General features: G+C 41.2%; 1 protein-coding gene across 1 annotated transcript in view; it reads right to left on the bottom strand.

Moving 5' to 3' along the window:
* Positions 1-27,536, bottom strand: part of gpc5a (glypican 5a) — a gene marked incomplete at both ends in the record, with an annotated part of 180,721 nt that overhangs the window by 110,635 nt on the left and 42,550 nt on the right. Inside the window, 2 exons of the mRNA XM_083900499.1 lie at positions 25,279-25,401; positions 25,502-25,638. Of these exons, the coding sequence (XP_083756625.1) occupies positions 25,279-25,401; positions 25,502-25,638 (260 nt within the window). The remainder of the gene's footprint in view (positions 1-25,278; positions 25,402-25,501; positions 25,639-27,536) is intronic.

Below are 27,536 nucleotides of genomic sequence, written 5' to 3'. Positions count from 1 at the left end.
CATTCAGGACGAATCTCATCTTACTCTCCACCATCTTGAACCATCAATATGTAGCTCCTCTAGGGAACTCGTAAATTATCTCCCAATTTCCCACTGGAAATCACAACATGAGTGGGCGTTCATGTACATTTTGCACGTCGGGGAACAACATTTCCAGGCGCAGTCCAAAGATCAAAATGAATGATTGTAAATGAGTAAGTAAGCAAGTCGTTATACGATAAACACGTATCAACAAATCAAGACGCCTAAAGCAACACTCCTAGTTCTCTAGAGGCCATCCAACAGTCGAATCTGCAGCGAGGAGGAAGCCAGGTGGGAAGTAAACACTCGAGTGAACGATTGGACTTTGTGTTCCACATCCAGCTCTGCAGCAGAGCCACAGGAGCTCAAATAGATGATGCGAAGGACTCGAGAGGCAAGTTTTGCACGAGCAGAAGGAAGCAGACAATTTAAAAGAGATCAGGGTGAACACTGACAGATGTGCAGCCATTGTGTCTCATGTGTACACTGGTTTAACTTTGACACAGTGATGAAAGAAAGAAAGAAATGCCAACATGTAAAAAAATACCCCATTAGTGAATAAAAACCATGCAATTAAAATGTTTTACTTTAGCTATCAACGACTGAATGTAGTTGAAACATTAAACGTCCCTACTGGTGTTATATTAAGTGAAAAAGCAGCAAAGAAAGAAACTTTGGGATGGATAACCAGGGGAGAACGAGCCTCTTTAAATAATAAATGTTCCATTAACTCACAAACAGTAATCCATGCATTCATTTCATCCAGGTTAGATTACTGTAATGCACTCTTTTCCTGCGTCTCTCTCTCTCTCTCTCTCTCAACAGAACATCAATGAGTCACAGTTCATTCCAAATGCTGAGTCAGAGTCGTCGCCTGCAGGTTCAACAGGAGGGAGAACATTTCTCTGATTTTAAAAATCACTTCACCGGCTTCCACTGCATTTTAGATTTCATCTTAAAGTTTCAATTATTACTTTTTTTAGGCTTGTATAGAGGGCTATTTTCAGAATATTTAGCTGGACTCCGGCGAATGGAACATGATATCCTTAAGTCGATCATCCAGGGTCTAAAATTAAAATGTTCTGCTGCAGATCCACAGCAGCAGATCCCCAGCATTAGTTATACAGCTATAAACAACACACTGGCAATAGGGACCAAACTATACCAACAAGCTAATCACCCCTGTGAAAGCATCTGTGGATATTTGCTCCCGCCCTCATTCCTCTTCTTACTGAAACAGCAGCTTAAAGGGGGGACAAAAAAAAGAGAAAAAAAAAGTGACTTCTAATGTTAAAGCTGCTCATAAAGTTCCCCAAAAAGCCTTGAAAGCTCCAAGGTGAATGACAGCTGAAAAACACCATTAATGGTGATTTGAGGTGAATCTGAGGCTTCTTTCAGACTTTGAAGTCTGTTTGTCACAAAAGTTTTTTTTTTGTTTTTTTAAGAACGACAGTCGTTGCCTGAAGGTTAACAAGTGTAGAGAAAAGAACTCTCCGTAGGACGTGGGGGTGGAAATGTTCTCTTCTACAAGAAGGGAGAAAATATCAATACTCTGAATTACAGAGTGGCTGCTTTGTTTTCATATACACGATAGAATTGTGCATTACCTATTGTAAATATAGTGGACAGAACAGAGATACTTAATTTATCTGATGTAGCCTTAGATTAGATTAGATTAGAGTGTGCACACTGCACATGCGAGACGGGTCTGTCTTCCTCAATTCTGGCAAAGAACCCAGCACAAAAAAGATGTATCTGAAGTTTTAGTGTATAAACTAGCCATATGAGGAGAAAATTGAGGCTAAAACCCTCTACGAAGGTTATAATCATCAGTGGAGATTGCTCTAAGACAGCAAGAGAAGCTCACTCACTCATCCTCTGCCATGTTATCCTCTACATGAGGGTTGCAGGGGGTGGTGGTGTCAACCCTCAGCTGACATAGGGCAAAAGTACACCCTGGACACAGGTTGTCTGTCCAACACAGGGACACATAGAGCGTGTCCAGTTTGTCTAATCCCAAAATCGTGCATGTTTTGTGGACTGTGGGAGGAAACCGGTGGACCCGGAGAAAACCCACAAACACACACAAACTCCACACTCAGCTTCCTCTAAAATATCAAAGTCAAATACTGTCTGTGTTGTGTTTACATTTCTATACCAACACGTGCGCCAGAACGCGATTAGAACATTCTATCACTAGTTCTTTCGGAATCAGCTGTCTACGCGATTTTAGATTTTACATTAAAGCTGTTCTCTATGAGCGGTGAAAACTTCACTCCCGCGGAAGCTCAGCTTCTCTGGGGGTCAAAGGAGCAGTGGTCGGGCACGGACGCTGGGCTTCTGCATGATGATTGGAAGGCAAAGCCTTTTTTGCCTCAGAACCTGTGTGGATTTTGTGAGGCGAGTCTGTACAAATAGCTGCTCTTTGTGTGTTATTTGCTCCATGATATAGACCATTTTCGTAAATAAAAACACTATTATAGCATTTCAGTTTTACAGTTTTCTTTAAGTCGTGAACATATTGCTGGTGCGGGGAGACAGTCGGTGAAGCACGCGTCACGGATCCAGTGTAAAACCCGGGCCTTAATCTTACAAACATAATTTCTAAATCAGTCTGTTGAGCTGCTCCGTTTCCAGATGCTGTTCTGTAAAGACCATGGGGACTCGCTTTGATCAGAGATTGTTTTTTAGATAGTGATGTACAGTAAATAACGGCGCTTGTGGCCACAGGAGAGCAACTGAGGTAAGATAGGGTAAATACACACACACACACACACACACACACACACACACACACACACACACACACAGCTATTCGGTACAGCAGGCTAAACACCATGAAGGCAGGATTAGCTTCAGCTAGTTGTACCCAATAAACTAGAAACAGATTTAGTGTTTGTATGGCTATGCCGAAAGAGATAAAATACAGATTGTTTAACATTTTCCTTTCTGTGTCATATAACAGATCTTTCTAAGAGACAGTAAAACTGCTCGCTCTAAATCAATTTTATAGTTGACTGATCACACAGCATCTCCCCCTGCGCTCTCTGATGGCCTTATCTGTCTGCGTTTGTGTTTCCACACAGCGTCTCTCCCCACACTCGTCTCCGTGCGGCCCGGCCACAGAAGAATAACACAGCTGCAGGGCCGCGCCTCGTAGCGCTGCACCGTCTCCTCTCCGACGTCCATCACGACTACGCCTTCCTCTCAATCTCTCCCCGTCTGACGCTAAATCAGTCAACGTGTTCTTCCCTCAGGCTCAGGCTGTCTTACTTTCTTCAGTAATTACGCAAAAACTGGCTTTATTTTTTTTTTTTCTACGCCATGTTCACAAGTATAATTTATCAATTGTATTTTTTTTTTGGAAGAAAACAAAAAAAAACAAGGTCCAGCATGTATGAATTAGCGACATCAAATGGTCTAATACAGCGAGTACGAGCCGTGGCCGACTAGTGAGCCGTGATGGTACTGCATGTGGGCCGCAAACGTCCTTAAATTTAATGAAATAAATACGCTTTTAATCTTCTGTTTTGTAATTAGGGCCCGAGGAACCTATTGCTATCCTTCAGGTTATTATGATTATCATTATTATTATTACACCCGTGGTACTTTGCATGGAGGTCAGGTCTGGCGAAAATGCGATATTAGTGCTCTGTGAAAACAGAGGCAAAACTCAGTTCCACCGAATTTCCCGAAACTTGGTGGGAAGATGTTATAGACTAAGACGAACAAAAAAGTAAATCGTAACCATGGCCTCAACTCAACTCGGCCATTTTGAATTTTGCCGTTTTGCACCCTACGTAAGTTGGCTAACTCGTCCGAGCGCGTTTGTTGTATCGCCATGAAAAAACGTTTTGAATTGCTGTAAAATACGTAAATAAATAAGTTTGAAGAAAACCTTAAAAGGAATAAAACAAAGCCACGTGTTGTTTTTAAAGTGAACTGAAATTTATTATTAATCTCCACTGGATTTTGATTTTTGTTTGACACCTTTGGCCTATACTGTTTTTCGGATTATGTGTTTCAGAAAGTGAGATTAAAGCTCGGTGTGTCATGGTATGATGAGTTTTTTTTGCTGACGATATAGATTTTACAGAAAGTACATCTTCCCACTGTCAGCCTTGAACAAACAGACCTGTACAAGTATATTACAGACTGAAGACTATTGTGATTTGTTAGAGAAAGATCGACTATGATGAAATCTTTTCAGTAACAAATGTGCAATAGCTCAGGTTTGTGAGATTGAAAACATAAACACAAACCCCCCCCTCCTCCCTCGTAAATAACACTCCATGCCCTCGGCGTGGATTATATATGGCTAAATGGTATGATGTGTTAACCTATTTGGTAAAATATTTAGAGAACGAGCCCTCGGGGGGGTCAGTTGTGAAGTTTTGTGATTATCATCTGTCCTGTTACTGTGCTTTAACTACATGCCCTCGCCGCTGGGCACTGCAGCGATTAAGAATTCAGCGCCTTCTCTAAGAGACTAATTTACCACTGCCACGAGGTTCTTTAACGATTTGAATTTCACTCGCACTACGGTGAGTGAAATTCAAATGTCAAAAACACTGCCGTTTCATATTGGAGGGCAAAATCATTCGCTACACAACTAATTCTCAGTCAACACAGCTGACCCCAGGGGTTAACTGTACTGTAATTATTCAACAAGCAAAGCAAAACCATAATATTGACAAATGTAGAAATCAATACGTGTGAAACAAGGCCCGGGCTGTAAATCTGGATTATTAACTCATAAACAAGGAGGTTATGTTTTTGGACACATTTGGTCTTTAAGCAGCATCATTTAAACAAGTAAAAGACAGATTTTGACGAAATTTGACGTTAAAGAGGTACTATGTAAGGAATGGAAAATGACCCAAACCAAACTGAGTATAATGAGTATAATAATTGAGATAATGTATGTTATAATTTTGCGCTATACAAATTGAATTGAATTGAATTTGAATTGAATTGAGAAGAGCTAGAAGTGCATAATAAAAAAGAAAAGAGCCATAAAAGAATGGGAAATTCTGGCATCTGAAATCTTGTTTTCAGGACCCCAAAAAATCTCCTGTCACCCATCTGTGGGTCCTGACCCAGTCTTTGGGAACCACCGTTTTTAAAATAAGTATATATTTTATTTATTTATTTTTAAATAAAAACATTAGGGGTGGGTAGATACCATTTTTTTGTGTCCAATACCAATGCCGTTTTCAAAAACGAAGTCATTTTAGACCATATTTGAACGTATATGGAGCTGTTAACAACGCGTTAATCATTTCAATTGCATAATTTTCCAACTGTGTAACAAATATTGTTCTGCCAAAAAGGATAAATAAGCAGCCCAAACATGACTCAGCTAAAATATCTAATATCTGTCCGATTTGAGTGATTTTGAACAGAACCGATCCCCATCCCCATCCCTAGACAACAGAGTAGAGTGAAGTAGAGCCGAGTAGTACTAGAACTGTATAATGGAAAATATCATTATCAGATATATCAGACAATACCAGTCTTTGGGAACCAAAAACATGCCACTTTTTTGTGTCCGATACCAATAACGATTTAAAAACCCCAAGTATCGATACGCTTATTATTCAAATAGAGTCATTTTAGGCCATTTGTGAATGTGTCGTTTGAATGGCATAATTCTCCAACTGTGTAATTCTCCAACTGTGCAACAAACATGACTCAGCAAGAATGCTTTGGCTTGAGGTTGAATAGAGTCAAGTCCTGTCGAGTCATGCTGGAACTGCATCACGGAAAAGCGACTCTTGCTGCTTGAGACTCCACGGCCCCACTTTGTTCAAAAGTTTTACATGTCTGCATAAAGACGCTCTCAATCACCGCGCGGATGAGGTTTCCTTGCAATTCTCTATAACGTCAGGGGTGACGAATGGCACACGAGGCGTACTCGGGTTTGAGCAGGTTTTCAGGGCTGCGTGGCCGCTCTTCACAACCTCTTCACACCTCTCCGGCTTGTGTCAACAACGCTGTGACTCAGTAAGCCGTTCATATGCTGCTACAGATGGCGCCATCCCTCTTCTTCAGCCCGGCTGCCGACATGATTCATGGGGCTCTGTGTCTTGATTTAGGGTCTCTTTCATATTTCTTCTAACCCATGGCAGAGATGCATTTCTCTCCCGACATCCCTGCAGGCATTGACCCTGGTGTCTGTGGTCTGCCAGCGCCGGTGGGGGTGGGAGGGGGGAAAAAACGGACTCGACACAATGCACGCACGCATAAATCCATGTACTGCGTGTAGCATGCACATGTATGCTGATCTGAGCTCAAAAGGCAAATGAGTCAAAGTCGTTCTTGCAAGAACACAAAATGCACCATATGGTCAACAACACAATTATCAATCAGGATTAATCAGACTATCAAAATAGTGTAAATAAGCACTAATTCCTCACTATGAGGGAAAAACAAACCTTTACCCTTCATTTTACAACCACTGCCATCTCTAAGTCAGCCGGAAAACCGTTTCACTAAATATTAAACCTGCAGTCACCGCTGATTGTTTACCCACTCAATCTTATTTTGTTGAGTGTGTATTATATTAATCTGGCGTGTTTCCCCTTCCGTTTAAGGTCAAAATGTTCCACCAATTTAGTCTGTGCAGCCTTCAGATTGCCCTGTCAGAATACACTGCAACAAAAAAAAGAAAAGACTGTGTGCAGTGCACCACTTCCTTATCACTCCCAGTAAATTACCTCAGGATCAGATACAGGCTGCCAACTCACAGAAACTCCACTCACTAGACACCCAGAGAGAAAGAGAGGAGGAGAGCGTAAAAAAGAGGGAAGCGAGGGGAGGAAGAAGAAGTGTCAGGACATGACAAGAAGTGGAGAGAAGCCCCCGCGGAGAGTGATATTCTCAGCCGCTCTCAAAGGTCATCTTCTGTTATCTAAAGATCATCTACAGTCACCAAAGCTCACTTTTCTACACTCGGCTCAAACAGCGGGAGTCGGGCACCTGAAATATAACACCTGAACATGTCAAAGCAACAAAGGAGAAGAAACATGTCATGTCACTGCGGACGTGAGAAAGATTTAATCACACTTCATTAACTACTGCGTAACTGAAAATTGACAAAGAAATGTGGTAATGCGAAATCACGGTAAAACAGAAACCAACATCCTCAGTCCCACAATTAAAAATGTGTTACTAAAACATGATCAAACAAGTCCAGAATGCAATGTTTTATTTTTAAATAAAGTCCAAAATAGACAATAAATCCAGCATCATTTTAAACATTCATATCAGAATGCTAACATTAGCATCTTCTTTTTGCCATAGTGTTTTAATAAACAAAGGGGGAACCTGGAAAAAAAAAAGTGTTGCAATAAAAAATATGTAAATCAGACCACATCATTTATGTTGTGACATGTTGATGGGTTTCTTCAACACGGGCAAATTTCATATCCCAGTTTTTCTGTTGATGTGACTTCGATGTCATTTTTTTTTTTTTTCGAAAATCAGATTGTCCCTTCTGATTTTGAAATCTGCTGTAGATAAATATCAAAGAAGCCGTCTTCAATGAAGTGCTGACGCTAAATTACACAAGCGTAGAGAACCGCGGCATTTGGACCGAGCCTTCTGTTTTCATACATTTGCACTCATTTCCCTTATTTTCATCATTCAGTTTGACTAAAGAGATATTAAGCATGTAAAGTAAGTCTTAATTTAAGAGGTTTGCACATATTTTCAATGGATCCTTGTCCAGGGTGATACTAACTATTGTTATAGAAAATTTCAAGTCATTTCAAAATACCTTTTGTTTTTTTTGAATAAAGTCACCTCACTGTCAAAGTGCATCAATTTCAAAAAATCATAAAAATTATTCCTTAAGAGGTTTGCAAATATTTTCAATGGATCCTTGCTCAGGGTGATGTTGACTATTATCATAGAACATTTCAAGTCATTTCAAGTTAATTCAGCAGGGCAGTCATTGTTTATTTCTCATTTAGTTTATAATAAATTAGCTTTTTTGCCTGCTCTGGAATCGTTTGTTTTCCAGAATTCAGTAAAAACGGCCACATGGCGCTCGCTACCACTGGCGGTACAGGTACATCAGTTTGAGAACCGGTTGCTCTAAAGGTGCCATTTCTGTGTGCGGCTGTGTTCGCAGGACAGTCGTACGAAGACACTTTGTCGTTATGAATGTGAACTGTTGAATGAGATTGGAACTGTGTGGCTGGGTAATCTGGTGGAAACTCGTAATGGCTGCTCGGGCGACAGTAAAACAGGTGGCCTCAGAGACTTGTTACTTAAACAGCTTGTAAGGAGAAGGTATGATTAAAACTCCTCTGGATGCAGGCGGGGCGGTGGCGGCGGCTCTTTCACGCGCGTCGAGGGACTCTGCTGCCGCGCGGCTCAGTCAGGAACGTGCCTCGACTCCTCTCTTGCCTGCGTTGTGAGGGGGAGCAGCTCCGGCGCGGTGGAACGGAGCAGATGGCGAACGTATGCGGCGCTCATGCATGTCATCATCACCTTCATTAGCTGAAGGTGACATATGACATCATCTGGCCCGTGTGCATTTACGAGGGCCAGAAAGTGTTGCTTTCTTCTTCTTTTTTTTTTTTTTTATTGCCGCACCTCTCAAGGTTGTTGATGGGAGGCACAGTGAGTAATCGCGGTTGCCCTCATCACACACACACACACACACACACACATTTTCTGCTGGCTACGCCTCCTCCTCCAGCCTCCCCCGTTTCCCACCACCTCACAGCATTAAGGTAAATAAGGGCTTCCAGCAGCGAGCCAATGAGCACAGGCCACTGAGCAGAGATGCATGTTTGTGTTGCCTTCCTCCCAGGACCCTGCTCGTTTATCTTGGCTGTCAGGTAAAGGGCAGACTCAGAGAAGGTGAAACTTTCTTTTTTTCTTTTTTTTTTTGTTCATAATAAGGCTGACTTGGTTTCCATAGAAACTACGAGACAACATATCGGAGACAACGAGAGGAGAGCAAACTGTGGTCGCAAAGGCAATCCCGCGGCGCGCCTGCCGCACTCTTATTGGACGCATTTGTGTTTGTGTCAGAGAAATGAACAAGCTATTTAGATGAATTCTCCGGGAGCCTCCAGCCTCGGACCTTTCACTGTGAGAGGTGAGATTAATGAGAGCATATTCACACCGAGCTTTCAGCTCAGGTCAGGAGTTAAGAGGTGTAGGCCTGCGCTTATGAAGAGATGCTGAGTCTACTGTGGCCACAGACTGCACCATAAAGACAGAAAAGAAGACCAGTGGCTCCCATGCATTTTGTGGCAATGAAATTACACTGAGTGAAATACAGACCTATAATATATCTAGGGAGGTCACTTTTTATCCAAAGTTTGAGATTTTTTCTAATTAAAGTTGTAATTTGCGCATTTCTCAACTTCTGCATTTCAGTTGACACCTCAAATAATAACATATGATATCATCAGATACAGTATGTGTGTGTGTGTTTGGGAAGTATCTGAATATATAAGGAAGGAAGGAAGGATCATACCACTATAGCTGAGACAATTACTCAATGAATTGATTACTAAATTAATCGTCAACTGTTTTGATAATGGATTTGTGGGTTTGAAGCTTTTTTTCATGATTAAAACAAGAGTTCTGATTGTTTTAGCCTAGCTTAAATATAAATATTTCCAGGGTTTATTTTTGCTCCACATAAACAAGAATTGATTAAAAACTGAATCTTTTTGGTTTGTGGACAAAAACAGACAAATCATCATTCCACGGTTTTTGACAAACACTGATTTTATGGACCAAACGATTAAGCAGATTAAGAAATTATGAAAATGTTCCTTAGTTGCATCTCTGCATGTCATACAATGTTGAAAGCTCTACTGCCCTCTATATTGGCATTTTTTCATTATACAGTTCTGGCACTACTCAACTCTGCTCGATGAGACGTCAAAAGACTGCCGGCCACTGATTGGACGAAGTGTGTCGTCACTGGAATAGTCACGAGTTAAAAAAGACTTAAAAAACTTGAAAACGCGTTAATCTCCAACATTTAGCAAAGGAAATGTCTAAAATCAATATTTCCGTCTTCTACTTGACCACGCACAAAACCCATGAAACTGGCCACAGCTCAGACACCTGGAATCATTTTGTTCCTCACGTTTAACTGTTGTTTTTAATTTATCCTTAATTCCCCCATTGAAAACGAATGTCCTTTATCCTTTATGGGTTTAAAAAGGAACTTTATTGCGTTGAATCCTCCCATATTGAAAAGCATCTTCCCTGTATTCTATCTGGAGACATATCGAATTGTCCCATAGGGCTCACCCCTACTGTGCAGCGCAGACAATAAATTTCAGAGTTGGCTGCGTGTAGGTGTTGCAGCCTATGTGTGTGCATCCATAGTCCCATTCATCTTTCACCACCGGTCCACTCCCCTTCGCTTCTCCAGAGTCACCCACCTCTGTCCACCCCCACCTCGCCGGGAGTTGGACGTCTGCCTCCAGCATCTGGAGCAGATTGTGACCCTGCATTGTGTCTGGTAGCAGGACATTAACAGCCGAGGCCTTATTGTCAAAGTGTTGAGCTGTCAGAGCACACGCCCTCACCCCAGAGTGTGATATCAACCTGCACTTCATCTACTGTCGAGCACACACACACACACACACACGGTCTCCACGGAACACTTGTCCACTTTAGCTCAAATATAAATCAGAGGCTGCTGGAAAAAAGAAAGAAAGAAAGAAAGAAAGAAGAAAAGGAGGAAAAACTGAATTAAACATCCTTACAGCAGGGGCCGAGACATCTACCCATTCTGGGGCGAGAAAACCCTCTCTCTCTGTGGACGAGCTCTATTTGTTTCGTCGTGAAAGACAAAAAGCGTTGCCCTGTGATTTAATCACAAGGACACTGTAATATTGTTCTGACAACAAAGGCAGTTTCTCACAGTTCCTCGCAGGAATGTGTGTCTGCAGCACAGACGAGTAAACACCAGACTAATAGAGCAGTTTCAGTAATGGACATCTACAATAAAGCTCCTGATATTTCTTTTCTTGTGTTGTTTTCTGTACATGGAGCCGAAAGCACAATTCCCCCCCTCATCCTCTTCCTCCCAGTATTTTTCTTCTTATCTCTCATTGAGATAATTGTGGTATGGGGATGAATACAGAATAAAAGCTCAGTGCCTGACGCTGAATTCACCGCCGCTGCAGCGGCTGCGAGCGTGTCTCCACATGAATTAGAGGTTGCGCGTCGTCTTATCGGGGGACGCCTCATTTCATACCAACTTTATGGCTACACGAGGACCACATCCACGTGGAGTTCTGCTCCAGAGGAGGCTTAATTTTTCTTTTTGCGAGAAGTGTTGCAGGGAAACAAAGGCTGCTGTATCTTTGTATCATTGTCTCAGTTTATCTTACAGCTGCAGGGGTTTTTTTGACAGTGTGTGGCGCCTTCTGTTCCCACTCATTTGTTAACTAAACACGCTTTCCCATTTACTGCCACAAAGTGAAAAATGGAGTAGTCATTAAGTATTCATTACCTGTGTAATTTGTGTCTTCCATGTGTACTTTGTTCACTTGGAGAAAACTCCGACTTTGGCTGCGTGAAGCTGCCGTGACGCGTTTTTTTAAGAGACACAAACTAGTGACGTTCAAAGCAGTTATTTTCAGGGGTAAATGAATCATTAGAATCAGTTCATTATAAAAGATTTGTTCGGCATTGTTCGTTTTGATTCTTGCGTCGGACGTCGCGCTCGTGATTCATCCAGTGACGACACTTTCTGACCAATCAGTGACCGGCAATCTGTCAACGTCACTAGAGCTGCAACTAACGATTATTTTTTCGTAATCGATTAATCTGTCGATTATTTTCTTGATAAATCGATTAATTAGTCTATAAAATGTCAGAAAATATTAAAAAACGTTGATCAGCGTTTGTCAAACCTGGAAATGATGATGTTCTCGAATGTCTTGTTTTGTCACGAAGAAGAAGAAGACAACAAGAACAACAACAATACGGTATGGCAGCACTCCAGCCTTATGCTAGTTTAGTCCGAAAATTGGAAATACACATGCGGAAATTAGCATTATGCTCCATTATGATGGTGAGATGGTTCTGCATAGAGCATCACATGCTAAGACGTTAAGACAGCTAAGACAGCTGTTTCTTACAATTACATAAAGGACGGGACATTTGTCGGGCTCGCGCCACGTCAGTCGTTCTTTAATGCTCACAGCGTTGCGTCTCACTGGCAGCTACTGAAGCAACATCGGGGATAATATCTGAACACAAATGTGTGACATCTCTGCTTTTCCACAGAGCGAGATTGAAAATATATCTGTTCAGAGCAATCTTGCATAATTCAAAAACCCAGGGTGGAGGGGCGGAAGCTGAGAGAGATGCGCTCACACACACACACACACAAACACACACACACACACACACACACACACACAAACCCATGTGCGCATACAAGAGGGATTTATGAACTCAATTTAGTCAGCCAGACAGACTTCTTGATTCTGTCACTTGGGATAATCGTCAGGATGTGGTACTCGGGCCGAGCCCCTGCGTCTAAACCCAGGCAGGATATAAGGTCATGTTGGAGTGGAACTCTAGCCATGCAGCGCCCAGACCTCAAGTGCTCCAGTGGTTTTGTGGTTATCTGCAGTAGCCAGCTGTCGCAATTCAGAGGAGCTCTTCAAGAACGTCCCTATTCCTCTTCCTCTGCCTCTAACAACCCCCTCCACCACATCTCCCCCACTCTCCCACTCTCTTAATCAAAACTGTCCAATCAGCGCTCACCTTCTCTCATTTGTCTTATTTTAGCATGTGTGAATTATTGTCTGCTGCTCGTTTCTCACAAACAGGATTCGATCCTAGAGTGAGACACAAAAAAAGGAAAAAAAGAAAAACTATTATGCCTGGTGTTGGGAGCCTCGTTGCTGAGAGAACACTGGAATAATACTCAGTCGGTTTCCAAACAGCAGAAGAAGCAGGGAGAGAGAGAGAGGGTGGGGGGAGGAAAAAACCCTCAGCTATATTTGAATTTAAGTTTATAAACGGTCGGTAGCCTTTGAGAGTCACTGGTACTTTTACCACATTTATTTCAAGTTGGGTTTTTTTTCCATGGGACGCAGCAGGGAAACAACTCTCTTACTTTTCTCGCCTGAGAGCGACGTCGAGGACAGCTGTGCATTATATATTTGACAGTGCATGTTTAAAAGGTTATTCCATCCCATTCAAGAAAATTAGGTCATTTCATCGGCACAGAGTGAAACGCGCGAGGAGCAGGAGGAGGAGGAGGAGGAGGTGGTGGTGGCGAGATGTTCTCTGCTGCTGCATCTGTTTATCATTTGAATTTCACTTTCTGTCTGTCACTTGTCGGGGACGACATGGATAAGAACATCCACTCCACGCCGTAGATCATCAAAAGTGATGCAGAGGAGCAGTGGAGTGATCAGCAATCTGGCATGTTACTGCTATGTGTGTGTGTGTGAGTGAGAGAGAGAGAGAGGGCGTGTGTGTAAGTGTGTAACCCAAGAGTTAAGAGCTCCACCTGCTGGTCAACAGCAAACCCAGCAACCAGTGTGTGTGGATTTTTTTTTTTTTTTATGAGCAAGACGACCACAGTGGGTTTTTTTATTGAATGCAACGCCACAGCTTTGTCAGCAGCTTTATTAATGGATAAAGAATGTGGGCAATATCAGCGCGCGCTGAACAGAGGGAGCCGACTGTGACGCTGGGATGTTTACGAGAGGCCGCGCAAATGCAGATTCTCCCCTGCTTTCTGTAGGAGGAATTCAAAATTAAGTAATTACTCTTCATGTTTTGTGATTTGTAGCAAATTGGCTCCGCTTCCTCATCGTTTGCGGCCCTGCAGAAGTGCATTTGTAAACAATAGTAATGACTGAAATTAAACATTGCTTTAAATGTATTTTTTACTATAACATTTTCTCCTTTTAAAGTAGACTTCCATGTTGTGATATTTGATATTTAAAGCAGTTATATTGTTGATTATACACAATGGATTTACACAAGAGGGATGAAATAATTGTCTTTGTTCAGCTTCAGGTCAATATTTGCTCTGTTATTGATTCCAAACAAGCTAAAATATGAACTACTGGAAATGAAGAATGAAATAAATACATTATTTGTACTATTCAAAGAACAATAATCAAAAAAAATACAACAGTTAAATTGCAGCCTTTTATGATTTGCTAATTCAACCTCTTGCCAGTCATTGTTTGGATTCAATTCAAGTCAAATTAGCATTTGTCAGATTGTATACGTTTGTTTTCCCAAGGTAGAAAGAACAAGAACAAAGTTTAATTCACATTTCATACTTCAGGAGAAACTCCAGTGCAGAACACTGTTTTCCGCATAACCACGCCCACTTTAAATTCCCGACCAATCATACAATAGTTGTCAAACATCACATGATAAAAAAAAGTTCCCAGATGATGTCAACAATAACGTGCTAAAACTCTCTGCAGCCCAAATGAGATTCGTAATCAGATCCGAATCAGAATCTGATCGTCCTGACCTGAACTGTTCAGATTATATATTGCAAGTGATCAGATCTGATCTGTGTGCGTCCATATTGACATGGGCCGGTCCAGTCTTCCACACGGATTACGACAGTTTAAGGCCACGGCCAACATAAGGAAGTAATAAAATAAACAAAATCTGTGCCTCCAATTAACTTCCGCCTCTCCAGATCTGCGTCATTAGACATTCAGATTGAAACAGATCGAAAAACGAAACAATCAGAATCGCATTCGAAACAACCTCCGTATGTGGTTTGAAGGGAAAAATCTAATCTCAAGTGTTTTTTTTTTTATTTGTCTAGACTTCACAAAAAAACTAGATCCTTTATATTTGTGCTGCAGTCTTAACAAGGCCTTTGAGTACAGCATCATTTTCTGAAGCTTCAAATCAACATTTTCTCTGGCAGCAGCAGCAGATGTCAGAGTAGAGCAGAGTTTCCAGCAGCAGACAGAGTTGCAAGGTTCATCTCAGAGGTCATTAGGGTGAACAAAAAAGCTAATGAATGACTCGGCGATTTCTAAACTCTAAAATTATTATTCATACGAATCCGTTCAGAGAGCAGCGCTGCCGTATCTTAGACGTTCACAACAAAAGAGACACACATGCAGAGGCCACAAGCTGAAAAGGTTGAGAAGCAGAGCAATATTTTTTATTCTTCAGCACACGCTGGCACCTGATGGGAACACAATGTGGGCCTCACAGTGAGGTGCCAAAAAATTCTCAAGTGACAAAGTACGTTTTCCCTCTGCCAGCTGGGATTACCCGAGGCTACACTCGCACCATCACGTTTTCATTTTATTTTATTTATTTATTTATTTATTTATAAATGGCGTTTTCTGACAAAAATGAGCTGCGACAAACAGTGCGGCACCGCGTCAGAAGCGCGGCATCTGCATTAACCCACTTGAAAATGTAAACATATCACTTGCACATTCAGACGGGCTGCAACAGCAACGTTGTGAGGCGACTGCAAACACATCAGAGTTCATGAAAAGTTTCTACTTCTCGAAAAACTCGGTCAGTCAATAGTTTTACGGGATAAATGCTCCTGTCCCCACCTGGACCTGTGCAGTGTTGTAATGTAGCGAAGTACAAATACTTTGTTACTGCACTTAAAGGGACAATGTGTAGTATTTATGGGTTTATATAACCCAAAATCCACTTTATTATACATATTATGTACTCCTGCATTGTCTAGTCGCTGTATAATAGTTTTTGTTTCATTTTCGTAGTGTTTCAAAAAGTCATGTAAAATAACATGGTCGCGGGCCGTGGTTGCATAGCCACTGTTAGCAGCGAGACGCCATGTTTCTACCGGAGCCTGTAAGGACAAACGCAAGACAAATCAAGCGTCTCTTTACTTGTAGCGGAAGTCCCGCCTCCACTCTCTCAGATTCGTCTGCTACGGCCGCGGTAGCTCGCCCTCTCCCTCGCCTCACGAACCTCATCTGCTGACACGGAGAAAGACGACGAGGACGACATTTGACCAGCTGCGGATACCGTAGCGCTCAGGGAAGGGAGGGGGTGAGCAGAGCAGCAGGTCTTTGTTGTAAATTTCAGCCTCTCCTCTAGATGGCACTATAAACTACCTACTTCACCTTTAAGTAGAATTTTCACATATCTGTATATTTCTTAGTTATTCATATTTCTGACAACTTTTACTTTTACTCCACTACATTTCCATAATAACATGTGTACTTTTACTCCATACATTTCCCTTAACCATCTTCGTAACTACAAAATAAAAGTGGAGTTGGTGAAGTAATGCCTGTTTGTTGTCGCTAGTTGTGTTTAGCGCCACCAGCTGTTAACTGCTCAGCTATTAGCCACAGATTTTGGCTCCAAGTGGATTTAAAACACACTCGCGGCTCGTTTACCATGTCCGACACTGAGGCTCTGGTCTCCTGTCTCCGGGTTTCTGTTGTACACTCCCGACGTCGGGTTGCAGCTATCAGTTGCGTCAGCCGTCAGCTGAGCGGCCAACCAATACTTTTGCTTTTACTTCTAATACTTAAGTACATTTTATATCAGAAAATTACTTTTTCTACTTAAGTAGAGTAAATGTCAGGTACTTTAAGACTTTTACTGAAGTAATATTCTAAAAGGTGACTGCTAATTTTCTGGTAAGACACTTTCAAGTACTTTCTACAAGACTGCCCCTGTGCTGCCTCTGTATAAACACAAACACTCTGATAGTTTTGCTTGACAACGCCCGGTTTTCACACGATGATGCAAACATATAGTGTTACACTGTTTCTGTTCACGGAAACCAAACAAAGGCAAAACAAATATGAAGGTACGCACTTGATATATTTATTGGCTTATATTCTAGTTATCATTTAATTCACTTTAACTCCAAGTTTTGAAACAATACATAAATCCTGTATATCCTAAAAACCCTCTTGTTTTCTTCACTGATTCTCTGGTCTTTCTCACAAATAGATTATGTATTTATTTGGGGCAGCTCATGGCCAAGCACAGAGGAAACTTGATTTGTAACTGAAAGGTTTTCAGTTTAACCCTTTAACGCCTCAAAATGTCTGTTTGTTTTTTTTGCTTATTTTAATCATAAAAGGGCCAGAAAATGATCCTGTGAGTAAGTGATTTTATCAGTTTTTCCAGAATAACTTCTGGCAGTTATTTACAATTTACTGCATGTTAAAATGTTGTTTTAACAATTTTAACAATTTACAGAGACGTTTATAGGTTTTGTTGAATTTCAATTGTGAACAGTATAAAATATGTTCAAAATAACATGTGATTGACTTTTTTGTCTCAATGTCTAAAAACAGGCCAAAAAAATGGAAGACAAGCACAGGCATTTTTCCAACTCTTTCCTTTCTAGTGACAAAGTCGCTGATTCGTCGGCTCCACACAGTGAAGAGAGACCTGCTCTGTGTCTCCAAGACTCTTATTACCATGTGATTAACCTCTTCTGGATTAACCCGGGCAAAGAGACACAGGAGAGGTCAAAGGTCAGTGCTCGGACAGCCGCTCCAGCATGAGGAGTGGCCTCATAAACAAAAAAAGGCCACGCTCAAATCTGCCCGTCTGACTCAATGCAGCTTCTCTACGACATCGCTCCTCCACGTTCACATACATGTGAGGTTAGTCGCCTTATTATGTTCATTCTTTTTAACAGTTGGACTCAATTAGAGAAAAAAAAAAGGCACTTTGAAAATATAAACACAAACACCTGCGCGCTGGCAGTCGCGAGACAGACGGCAGGTGGGGATGAATTAAAGCGAGTCTGCACTGGAGGAGGTAACCATGAATAAAACATCACACTCACACTGGTCCAAAGCTGTGGCTTTTTAGCACCGACACAAACTCCTGATTGTTCTCTCCCATTGAGAGGAGTTAGAAATAAAATTTAAAAAAAATAGTGTCTCACGCTCACATGCATGTTTTCAGGTTCAGGTGTCAAAGTGAATTATAAAAGGTGCAGCAGTTGAAAAGGCACCAGCGTCACCGTGATCTCATTCAGTGACTAATGCTATTTAGTTTTATAAGAAAAAAAGAATGTGTGTGTGAGTGTGAGTGTGTGTGCTTGTTTTTACATCTTTGTGAGGTTACAAAAACAACATGCAAACCTATCTTTGAGAGGACATTTTGACGTTGTGGGGACTTTATTTTGTTTGTGTGTATTTGTTATCTCTTAAGAAGCCCTTCTTGCACAATCACTTATGTTTTCAGACCTCTTGGAGACCAAAACCTGGTCCTGATGCGGCAGAATCTCATTTCTGTGGAAGTGGCAACATTTGTACTGGGATTAGGTCCAATTTCGGGGTTAGATTAAGTGTTTCTGGTTAGGGGTGGGGATAAGGTTTCGGTTACACTGTGCATAAAAATAGTGTCCTAAAGCCTGACCCACACTAGAGGATTTTCAAATCTGTCTTCATTTTAAAAAACGTGGGAGACCACAGACCCCCACAGATTTTCAACGTTTTAATCCTGAGAAAGCACAAACTAGACGATCCAGTCAAGACGCAGGACCACACACTTCAGGGAGGAGATTCCAGGGATTTGGGATCTCACAGAAACGTACGTGATTTAACATGATTTCAGAATATAAACAGACACTGAGGCGGACTGTCGGCGTCATGGCTGAGAAGGCGGAATCAACATGGGCTTGTACATCTAAGTTTCCCTTCAACCAATGTTTAATACATGTGCTTACTTTGAAATCAGGAAGACGCGCGCGTGCGTGTATGTGCACGGACGTCTGTGCGCACGTTCGTCTCAATGTACTGACACCAAGCTTTTCCTTTTATTTAAATGATTATTGTACGTGCACACTGTCCTGAAAAAAACCCAACTAAAAAAAGGTGGTAGTGTCGAGAGTTGGAGAGACGAGTATTGTCTTTAAGATCTGCTTATGCTTCAAATTCAACCACCTTGACTAACCCTTTCAAGATTGATGACGTGGTATTCATTTATGATCATCTACTACCTCAGCAATGCTAGAAAATAGGACGAGTTCAGGAAAAATTTTCCGGATGAGACGGTAGAGTAGAGTACGCTCATGCGCTGTTCAGCTGTCAAACCAAGACCCATACAGTTTACTTTATATATCATTATAATTATATAACCTTGAACTGAATTCAATTATTCTGCTGAAGAACTTTTCCATGTTCATCATGGTGCTGATCCTCATTTGAGGATCCAGCACCACGGACAGCACTACGTCAACCTGCATACATGTTGCCCGCGAATATGTTATTTTACATGACTTTTTGAAACACTACGAAAATGAAACAAAAAATATTATACAGCGACTAGACAATGCAGGAGCACATAATATGTATAAAAAAGTGGATTTTGGGTTATATAAACCCATAAATACTACACAGTGTCCCTTTAACAGTCATGCGTGGTCTTCACGTCACATATTTGAGGCGTAGTTTACCCGCCACGTAGGTGGCTGTGCAACAACGTGTGTGACACATACGTGACGCCCGTCTGCCCATTGAAAGTGAATGGAATTTACACGCGCACGTTAGAGGTTTGATGTCATCGCATAGGCGCTGTACACGCGTTTTTAGTATAGTGTGCTGCAGGAAATTGGTGTGGTCCTCACGTTCTGTCACACTTTAAATGGACCGTTTATGAATTAGCTTTAGGTTAATAGTTAGGGCATTCAGGGGCTGTGTGTGTGAATGTGTTCGTTTCCATGACAGATGAAAAAACTGTGCGGGAATGTGTGAGCTCAGATGAAGATGATTGTGTCTGCAGTAAAAAAAAAAAATAAAAAATCACAGTTTGAGGAATGTTTCACTCTTCTTCTTTTTTTTCTCTTTTTTTTATCTCTGGCTGTCCACACTCATAAATCACAAGAACTTTTTAATCTGTCTTACAGTTTGACAAAATTTGTCAAACTGCAAAACAGATTAAAAAGTGATGTGAGGGTGTAACGAGTCAACTCCCCAACACCAGTGCACTGGCGCTGGGTATGGATAGTTTACTTTATTTATATATTACCCAGTAGCATAACTAAATATTTTCCTAAGGTGAAAAAAAGTGATTATTTTAATTATTGATTAATCTGTCAATTATTTTCTCTAAATATTAGCCGTCTGGTCTGGGGCTGTGACGACTAACCTATTAGTAGATTAATCATCAACTAATTTTATAATTGATTGATCAGTTTCAGTATTTGTTTATAATTTAAACAAGGTTCCACACTTTTCAGCTTCTTTAAATGCTGAATATTTTCTGGTATCTTTGCTCCATATAACAAATAAATCATTAAATCTGAATAATTTTGGTTTGTGGACAAAAGAAGACACCATTTCCAGGTTTCAGTTTTTTTTTTAACATTTTATTGACCAAACAATGGACCAAAGTATGAAAATAGCTGTTAGTTGTAGCCTTAGTTTGGTCAATAAAATGTCAGATAATAGTGAGAAGTGTTGATCGGTTTTATGTTTACTGTCATAGTGGATCAAACCAGGAAAAGTCACATTTAAATAATTGAAATCAGATTAATTTAATTTTGCCGTCTTCTGTTTATAGTATTTTTTATTTAACACGGCGATGGTTTACTTTGTGTTATAAACATACAGTATAACATGATGACATCTGCCACCGTATTGTCCCTCAGCTGTACTGAATTATATATATAACAGTGTTTGTTTTGTCTTTATGTTCACTCTCACTGGTGGAGACCAAAAACAGAGCTCAAAGAATGAATGCTAATGTCAGTCCACATCTGCCTGTAATCTGGTAATTGTTTGAATGGGCAAACGTTGATAAGTGGTAACAGCCTGTTTCCATTGAAGCCCAGTGCTTTAGTAATATACAACATGATTATCTCACATTCTTGCTGTGAGCGCATTAACAGCCTTAAATGCTCTGGGATGATTCCAGGTAAAAGGAGGCTGTTGGGAAAATGCTAGCCACTGTTATGAGGGCAGAATAATAATTTGACTTTTTTTTCCCCCGTTCCACCACGAGAGTGTGAGTGAAGGACAAATCGGGAGATGAGGAAAAACAGACGGAAAGAATGAGAGAATATGCTCGACCGAATCCCTCCTGGAAGCGAGATTCCCCTCGTGTACATCCACACAGACACTGAGATGAAAGCCGTTGTTGTGTTCTTTCCTCTATGATCTTATCTGATTGTTCTTTATCTTTTTGTTTAGCAGGGACCCAGATGAGGACGTGCAACAAATCACCATTTAAATCTGCAGTAAGTCTCCTGCGCGCGATTGTCCTTTTTTTTCTAAGATTAAATAAAGCAAAGCTGCGGTGTCACCACTTTAAAACCTTGAAACAATCAGTGCCACCAGCACATGCAAAGAGCTCTTATAAAATGCACTTGAGCACACACGGAGAGCTACCACACACGGAGCCACTGAACCGATCGTTTAAGGTCTCTGAGGCCTCGGTAAGCTCCTGTAAATCAGCCACCGTCCAGCGGTGAGTTTTATTCCCCCCCCCTCTCTCAGTGGATTTTAGGTTATGACCCACAGGCAGGAGGTTATTTATTACTTTTGTCTCAGCTTGTGTTGACTTCCAGACTCTCATCTTATGGTTCTAGGCTAATGGAAATCAGTGCAGGGCTGTAGATCTGCAGGAAGCCCACGCTGAAGCTGCAGGGAGTTGGTTCCATAGGCGCCTTCGTGCCACATCTCTGGCTTTTTTTTTTTTTTTGATAGGAACTGAATCAAACTGAAAATATGTGTGTGGACCTGAGGTGAAAGAGCCTCTATAAAGCCCTGTTTCCACCAAGTGGTACAGTTCAGTACCTTTGGGGTACAAAGGATGGACGGGAATGCATTCAAGGACTCTGGTAAATGTCATCACTTCAACGGATCTACTGCAAATAAGCTTAGGAAAGTGGCTTCAAGATGCATTCAACAAACCCCTTACATTATTACTTCTGCAAACCATGCAGTCCACCAAGCACAGTGTTTGGGCTACTAATGGGTGGAGCTAGTGACAATCCAGTCTGTCGATTGGTCGTCATGTTCGTGCAAAAACACACAAAACTGAATGCAGTCGTCTCTCAAACAAAGCTCATTCTCCTCATGTGATAATACACTACACAAAATTGGACGTAGTAAGTAGGATAGAAGTATGAGTTAGCAACCAGGGGGTAACTACTCTACGGGAAAATTTAATTTTATGAAGTCAGCAAACGTTTTCTTGCAAAGTTATTGGTCTCAATCCTTCGACTCAGCAGTTCTTCAATAGAACACAATGTCGATGTTGTAAATTATGCTCCCATTTAGAGGAAAATAGATGATAACAACACAGCACATGTGTGTGGATTAACTGTTTGTGAAATCTACAAAAGGGGAGTTTGATTTGCAAATGGAAGATTAAGTCCATTTTTATATACAGTCTATGCTTGTGATAAACAGCGACATGCGAAGAGGAAGAAATAAGCCCTTTATTGTTACCCTTTATTTACAGTGTGTTGCATTCTTCTTCATGGGATGTGTTGCCAGGCTACGCTGTGTCGCTGGTATGACTTCATGCTATTTGCGTATAGCTGACACAGCTGTCACCATCTACCCGACAACCCTCGCCCCCAGATCAGGATGCTTTGTTTCAAAACCATGGCACCACAGCGAGCTGAAATGCGCTGTTTCACTTGGTGAAAACAAGGCTTTAAAAAAAAAGGACCAGTTTGTATGAATTAGTGACATCTACTGGTGAGACTAAATTACTGCCACAAATGGGAACTACAGTGGCCTTCGCTAATCAGAAACAAATGTAAGCATGATCTGGCTGTTTTGTCCATGCAGGCTGCTGTAGAAACATGGCTGCCTCCGTGAAGCAAGACCCTCACCTCAAGTTCATATAACATGCTCATTCTAAGGCTAAAAAAAACCTAAAGAATTTATATTTTAAAGCGATCACACACTTATACAAACATACTTAGGTAGCACATTGTTTTCTGCCAATAAAAGCTGTTAAATGTCAGACACTATACTTTTAAGTGCTTGTGTGAATGAGGAAATAGTGGAGGGATGATTAAAGAGCTAAGAGCAGCCAGAGGACCATAAACATTTCCCAGAGGCTGCGGGCCGAGATGATGGACAGCCTGCAGCCCGGCTGGTCAGCCTCTTTCTCCGGCATACGAGGAACATTTCTGTTCACAGCGATAACTGCTTCTTTTATCAAAGAAAATTGAGGTGTTATGTTGGGGAATAACAAAAGATGAAAAGAGTAAATTGTTAACGCCAGAATGAAAGTTAACCTCGCTGGCCTCGTCTCCATAGTAATGTCATTTGTGATGAGCGAGAAACCCAGCCACACATTTTTCCTCGCGTCTGTGAATCCCTGCGGTTGCTAAGACGCCTGTGAAAGACCTTCCTTCTCCTTCAGCCCTCTCTCTCTCTCTTTTTTTTCTTACCTACACACAGTGGCTGTGGGGGAAAAAAAATAAAAACATTCTCTGCAAGGCTGTCATCCTTCACAATGCACTGTCTAACCCGAACAGGCAACTCCAACCTCAACGCGCTTTTTGAAATATGGGCTCACCTGCCGTTGCTGCGGCGCTGACAGCCGATGACAGTTAAGAGAGGAACAGCCACAAACAGAGGATGTATGAGGAGGTCCTTGACTGATGACAGCACAGGCGAGATCCAGTGCTGTGATGTAATGGAGACAAGGCCACTGACGGCTACTATGAAAGAAGAGCGTTTGTCCGCTCCACTTTACCACCGTTCATATCAGAGATCTATGGCTGTGGGCACGAACAGCTAATAGATTAATGCTGCATTGGTGTCAGGTGGTCCTCCGTCAGGGCAGTATATATGTGTGAAGCGTGTGTGTGTGTGTGTGTGTGTGTGTGTGTGTGTGTGTGTGTGTGTGTGTGTGTGTGTGTGTGTGTGTGTGTGTGTGTGTGTGTGTGTGCGTGTTGGACTGGGGTCAGATGGAGTACAAACAGCCACACAGTGTGATCCTGACACATTGTGGCTGGAGCTTCAAGTGAAGGATTCGCAAGAAAGACAGCGAGTGCAGGTGATAATAACTCGAACTAAAATATTTTTCCATCGCCCAGCTCTCATCTATCCACTTCTATCTATTCTAATGTAAGTCGCATTGGATAAAAGTGTCTGCTAAATGACTTGTAATGCAATATAATCCACTTTCAATCGGTCCACTGACCTACATACCTATCTACCTAAGTTAACTATCTATCTATCTATCTATCTATCTATCTATCTATCTATCTATCTATCTATCTATCTATCAGTTAGATTAAAGGTATCTTTCTATCTAATCTATCAATTAGCTTAAAGTTATCTATCAGTTGGCTTAAGTTATCGGGACCGTATCTATGTTCCCCGGGTCCTATGTTCCCCGCTTTGTATGTGACCGGGGAACATAGGACCCTTTCTCTAACCCTAATCCTAACCGGGACCGTACCTATGTTCCCCGGGTCCCATGTTCCCCGGGTCCCATGTTCCCCGGGTCCCATGTTCCCCGGGTCCCATGTTCCCCGGGTCCCATGTTCCCCGGGTCCCATGTTCCCCGGGTCCTATGTTCCCCGCTTTGAATGTGACCAGGGAACATAGGACCCTTTCTCTAACCCTAATCCTAACCCTACACTTTTTCAAAAAAAGGGTCCTATGTTCCCCTGTCACACACAAAGTGGACCTTTTTTGGGAAAAACGGGGAACATAGGACCCGGGGAACATAGGTACGACCCCAAGTTATCTATCTATCTATCTATCTATCTATCTATCTATCTATCTATCTATCTATCTATCTATCTATCTATCAGTTAGCTTAAAGTAATCTATCTATCTATCTATCTATCTATCTATCTATCTATCTATCTATCTATCTATCTATCTATCTATCTATTTATCCATCTTTCCATCCATCTATCCAATGAACACTCACAGCCTCACACAAATGCAAAACCACACACACAACCATTTACCATCCATCCATTAACAGAGTGTCTGCAGGGACAAGATGTGTCGATAAAGCTCAAAGATCTACCCATAATTCTTCTTTCAGGCTACATCTTCATATTGGTTTTGAACGAAATTTGTCTTCCTCCATTTTTAATCGGCAAGTTAAAAACTCATAAATCCTTAATGACGTTTTCAGAAAATGCAACACAAAGCTATCGGTTTGCTTCATTCTGATTCTTCTGGAAACACGTCAGCGCCATAGTCCTGGTTAGTATTAGCAGCATGGGGAAATGTGATCCCCACCCCGACTTGATACCATACATTTCTTACATAAGGTACCTTTAACTTATCTGAAACTAACCTTTTCACGATGTCCGTTCCGTTCCAGCAGAGCCCGTCACCAGAGACCAGCTCGCTCACACACAGCTGATCTGCCAGGCCACCGTAGTAAGTGCGATAGTGACGCAGAGTTTTCAGGAGGTCCCTGAAAAAGAACCCACAGAGATAATTACTTCTACTTCAGCGAGATCGAGTGAAATGAATTCAAAAAGGACACATATTTGACTCATCTTTCACAAACTTACCTTCTCTTGACAGCGAGCGAGTCTCCAAACACTTTAACAGGAGCTTTGAGAGGCAGGGATTCTCTGCTGCTGCTGCTGTGCTGGATGCTCACTGACTGTGTTGACTTCCTGCTTGGTGGGCCACACACTCTGTGCACCTATTACCCACAGAGACAGACAATATTTAGGTCCAAACACAACGGGAGTCAAAACGTGCAATTTCAGACTTCTGCAAATCTTCTCGAACTGTGCTGGTGCATGACAAAGTGGCCTCATTTTTAGCTGAGGGAAGGACTGGTGTTTACACCGGGGCCATTAGTGCAGCCATGCTTATCATCCCCACTTTGCGAATGCACTGCATGTGCAGCATCTCAAGTGGAGCAGTCACACCGAGTGGCCACTAGATGGAGCTGTGGTGTCTCAGTTAGGGCAGCGCTGACAGTGGAGTTCAGGGACAAATCCATTTGTTGCACACAAAAAATGTGAATGAATGAATGTTTCAACAATTTAAACGAAAGACAAGAATCAATCAATACCTAAACAGTGATATATTGAGTTTGGTCTCACTAATTGTCAGAAAGTTTTTCTTCAATTTGAAACAACTTTTGCTAGGTAATAGTTGGTAAATTTAGGCAGGTTTGACATCAACCAGATCTTTAAATGTGACTGTTTTCATTTCAATGAAGAGTGGATGAGTTTATTCTCTCTATATCGGTTTTAAGAACAATAATTCTTCCCGCTCGCTTTTTTTGGAGACTGATCATCAGACAAAGTAAATGCACGTCTTCCCCCTGGATTTGTATTTGTTCATTTTTTCCACCACACTTTCACATACTCGGTTAGACACGGTTGGTTTGCATAGAGGAGACGTAAAAGAAAAAATATAAGATCAACAAAGACAGATTGTTACAAGTGAAAATAAAGATGTCATGCTCTGTCTTTTATGGATGGCGATGACACAGTTTGGGTTAGTTTGGGTCAGTGTCTGAGCCTCAGGATTAAGCTGTTGACACTCCTATTCTCCTCCTCGGTCTGGTTCCTGCCCACATGGAAGTCTTAATGAAGAGTTTTTTATTGCCTTGTTCTGTTGACAGTGGTTTGTGCAATTTTGAAGCAATTTATGGTCTATCTCCACACCATATATCTCTCTGACACGTTACTAAAAGTGTAATTTCATAGTGAAAAAAAGAAAAATCTATCACAGACTTGACTGAAATGCTTTAAACTTTATTTTTTTCCGACTATTTACCCCCAATTTACTGCGGATCTATATGAGGCATAGATCATATAATATATGATCTATGCCTCACATAGATCCGCTGTTTGGCCTCATGCAACAAACTAGTCTACTTTTGTATATTATACAAAAGTAGACTAGTTTGCTGCATGCGGCCAAACTGGAAGAAAGAATATAACTAACTCCACTTGTTTGAATGGAATGACTTCCATTCTACGGGGAAATGAGCCTCAGTAAACATTTATATGATAAGTTAATGTTTTAATTCAGTCTTCAATAGAGCATAGTGTTCGTTTGGTAAATTTTAGTCGAGTTTAGATGAAAATAGAGGATAAAGCATGACACATATACTAATGTTCAAACATTTAGGGTCACTTAGAAATGCCCTATTTTTTGAAGGAATATCACTTTTTTTCAATGAATATAACATTAAATGAATCAGAAATACACTCTCTACATTGTTAATGTGGTAAACGACTATTCTAGCTGCAAACTTCTGGTTTTTAATGGAATATGTACATAGGTGTATAGAGGCCCATTTCCATTGTTCTAATGGTACATTGTGTTTGTTAGAAGGCTATTGGATGATTAGAATACTCTTGAAAACCCTTGTGCAATGATGTTAGCACAGCTGAAAACGCTTTTGCTGGTTCTTTGACGAAAGCAAAGTGGCAAGGGCAAAATTATTATTTTGAATAAAAATCATTATTTCTAATCTTCTAATCAATGTCTTGACTATATTTTCTATTCATTTTGCAACTCTTTTGATGAATATAAGTGTGACTTTTAATGGAAAACAAAAAAGAAATTCTAGTGCAT

This window comes from Microchirus variegatus (genome assembly GCF_963457635.1).
Source record: "Microchirus variegatus genome assembly, chromosome: 14".
NCBI classification, from domain to species: domain Eukaryota; kingdom Metazoa; phylum Chordata; class Actinopteri; order Pleuronectiformes; family Soleidae; genus Microchirus; species Microchirus variegatus.
The sequence above is the reverse complement of the archived record's forward strand: the minus strand, read 5'-3'. Positions and strand labels throughout refer to the sequence as shown.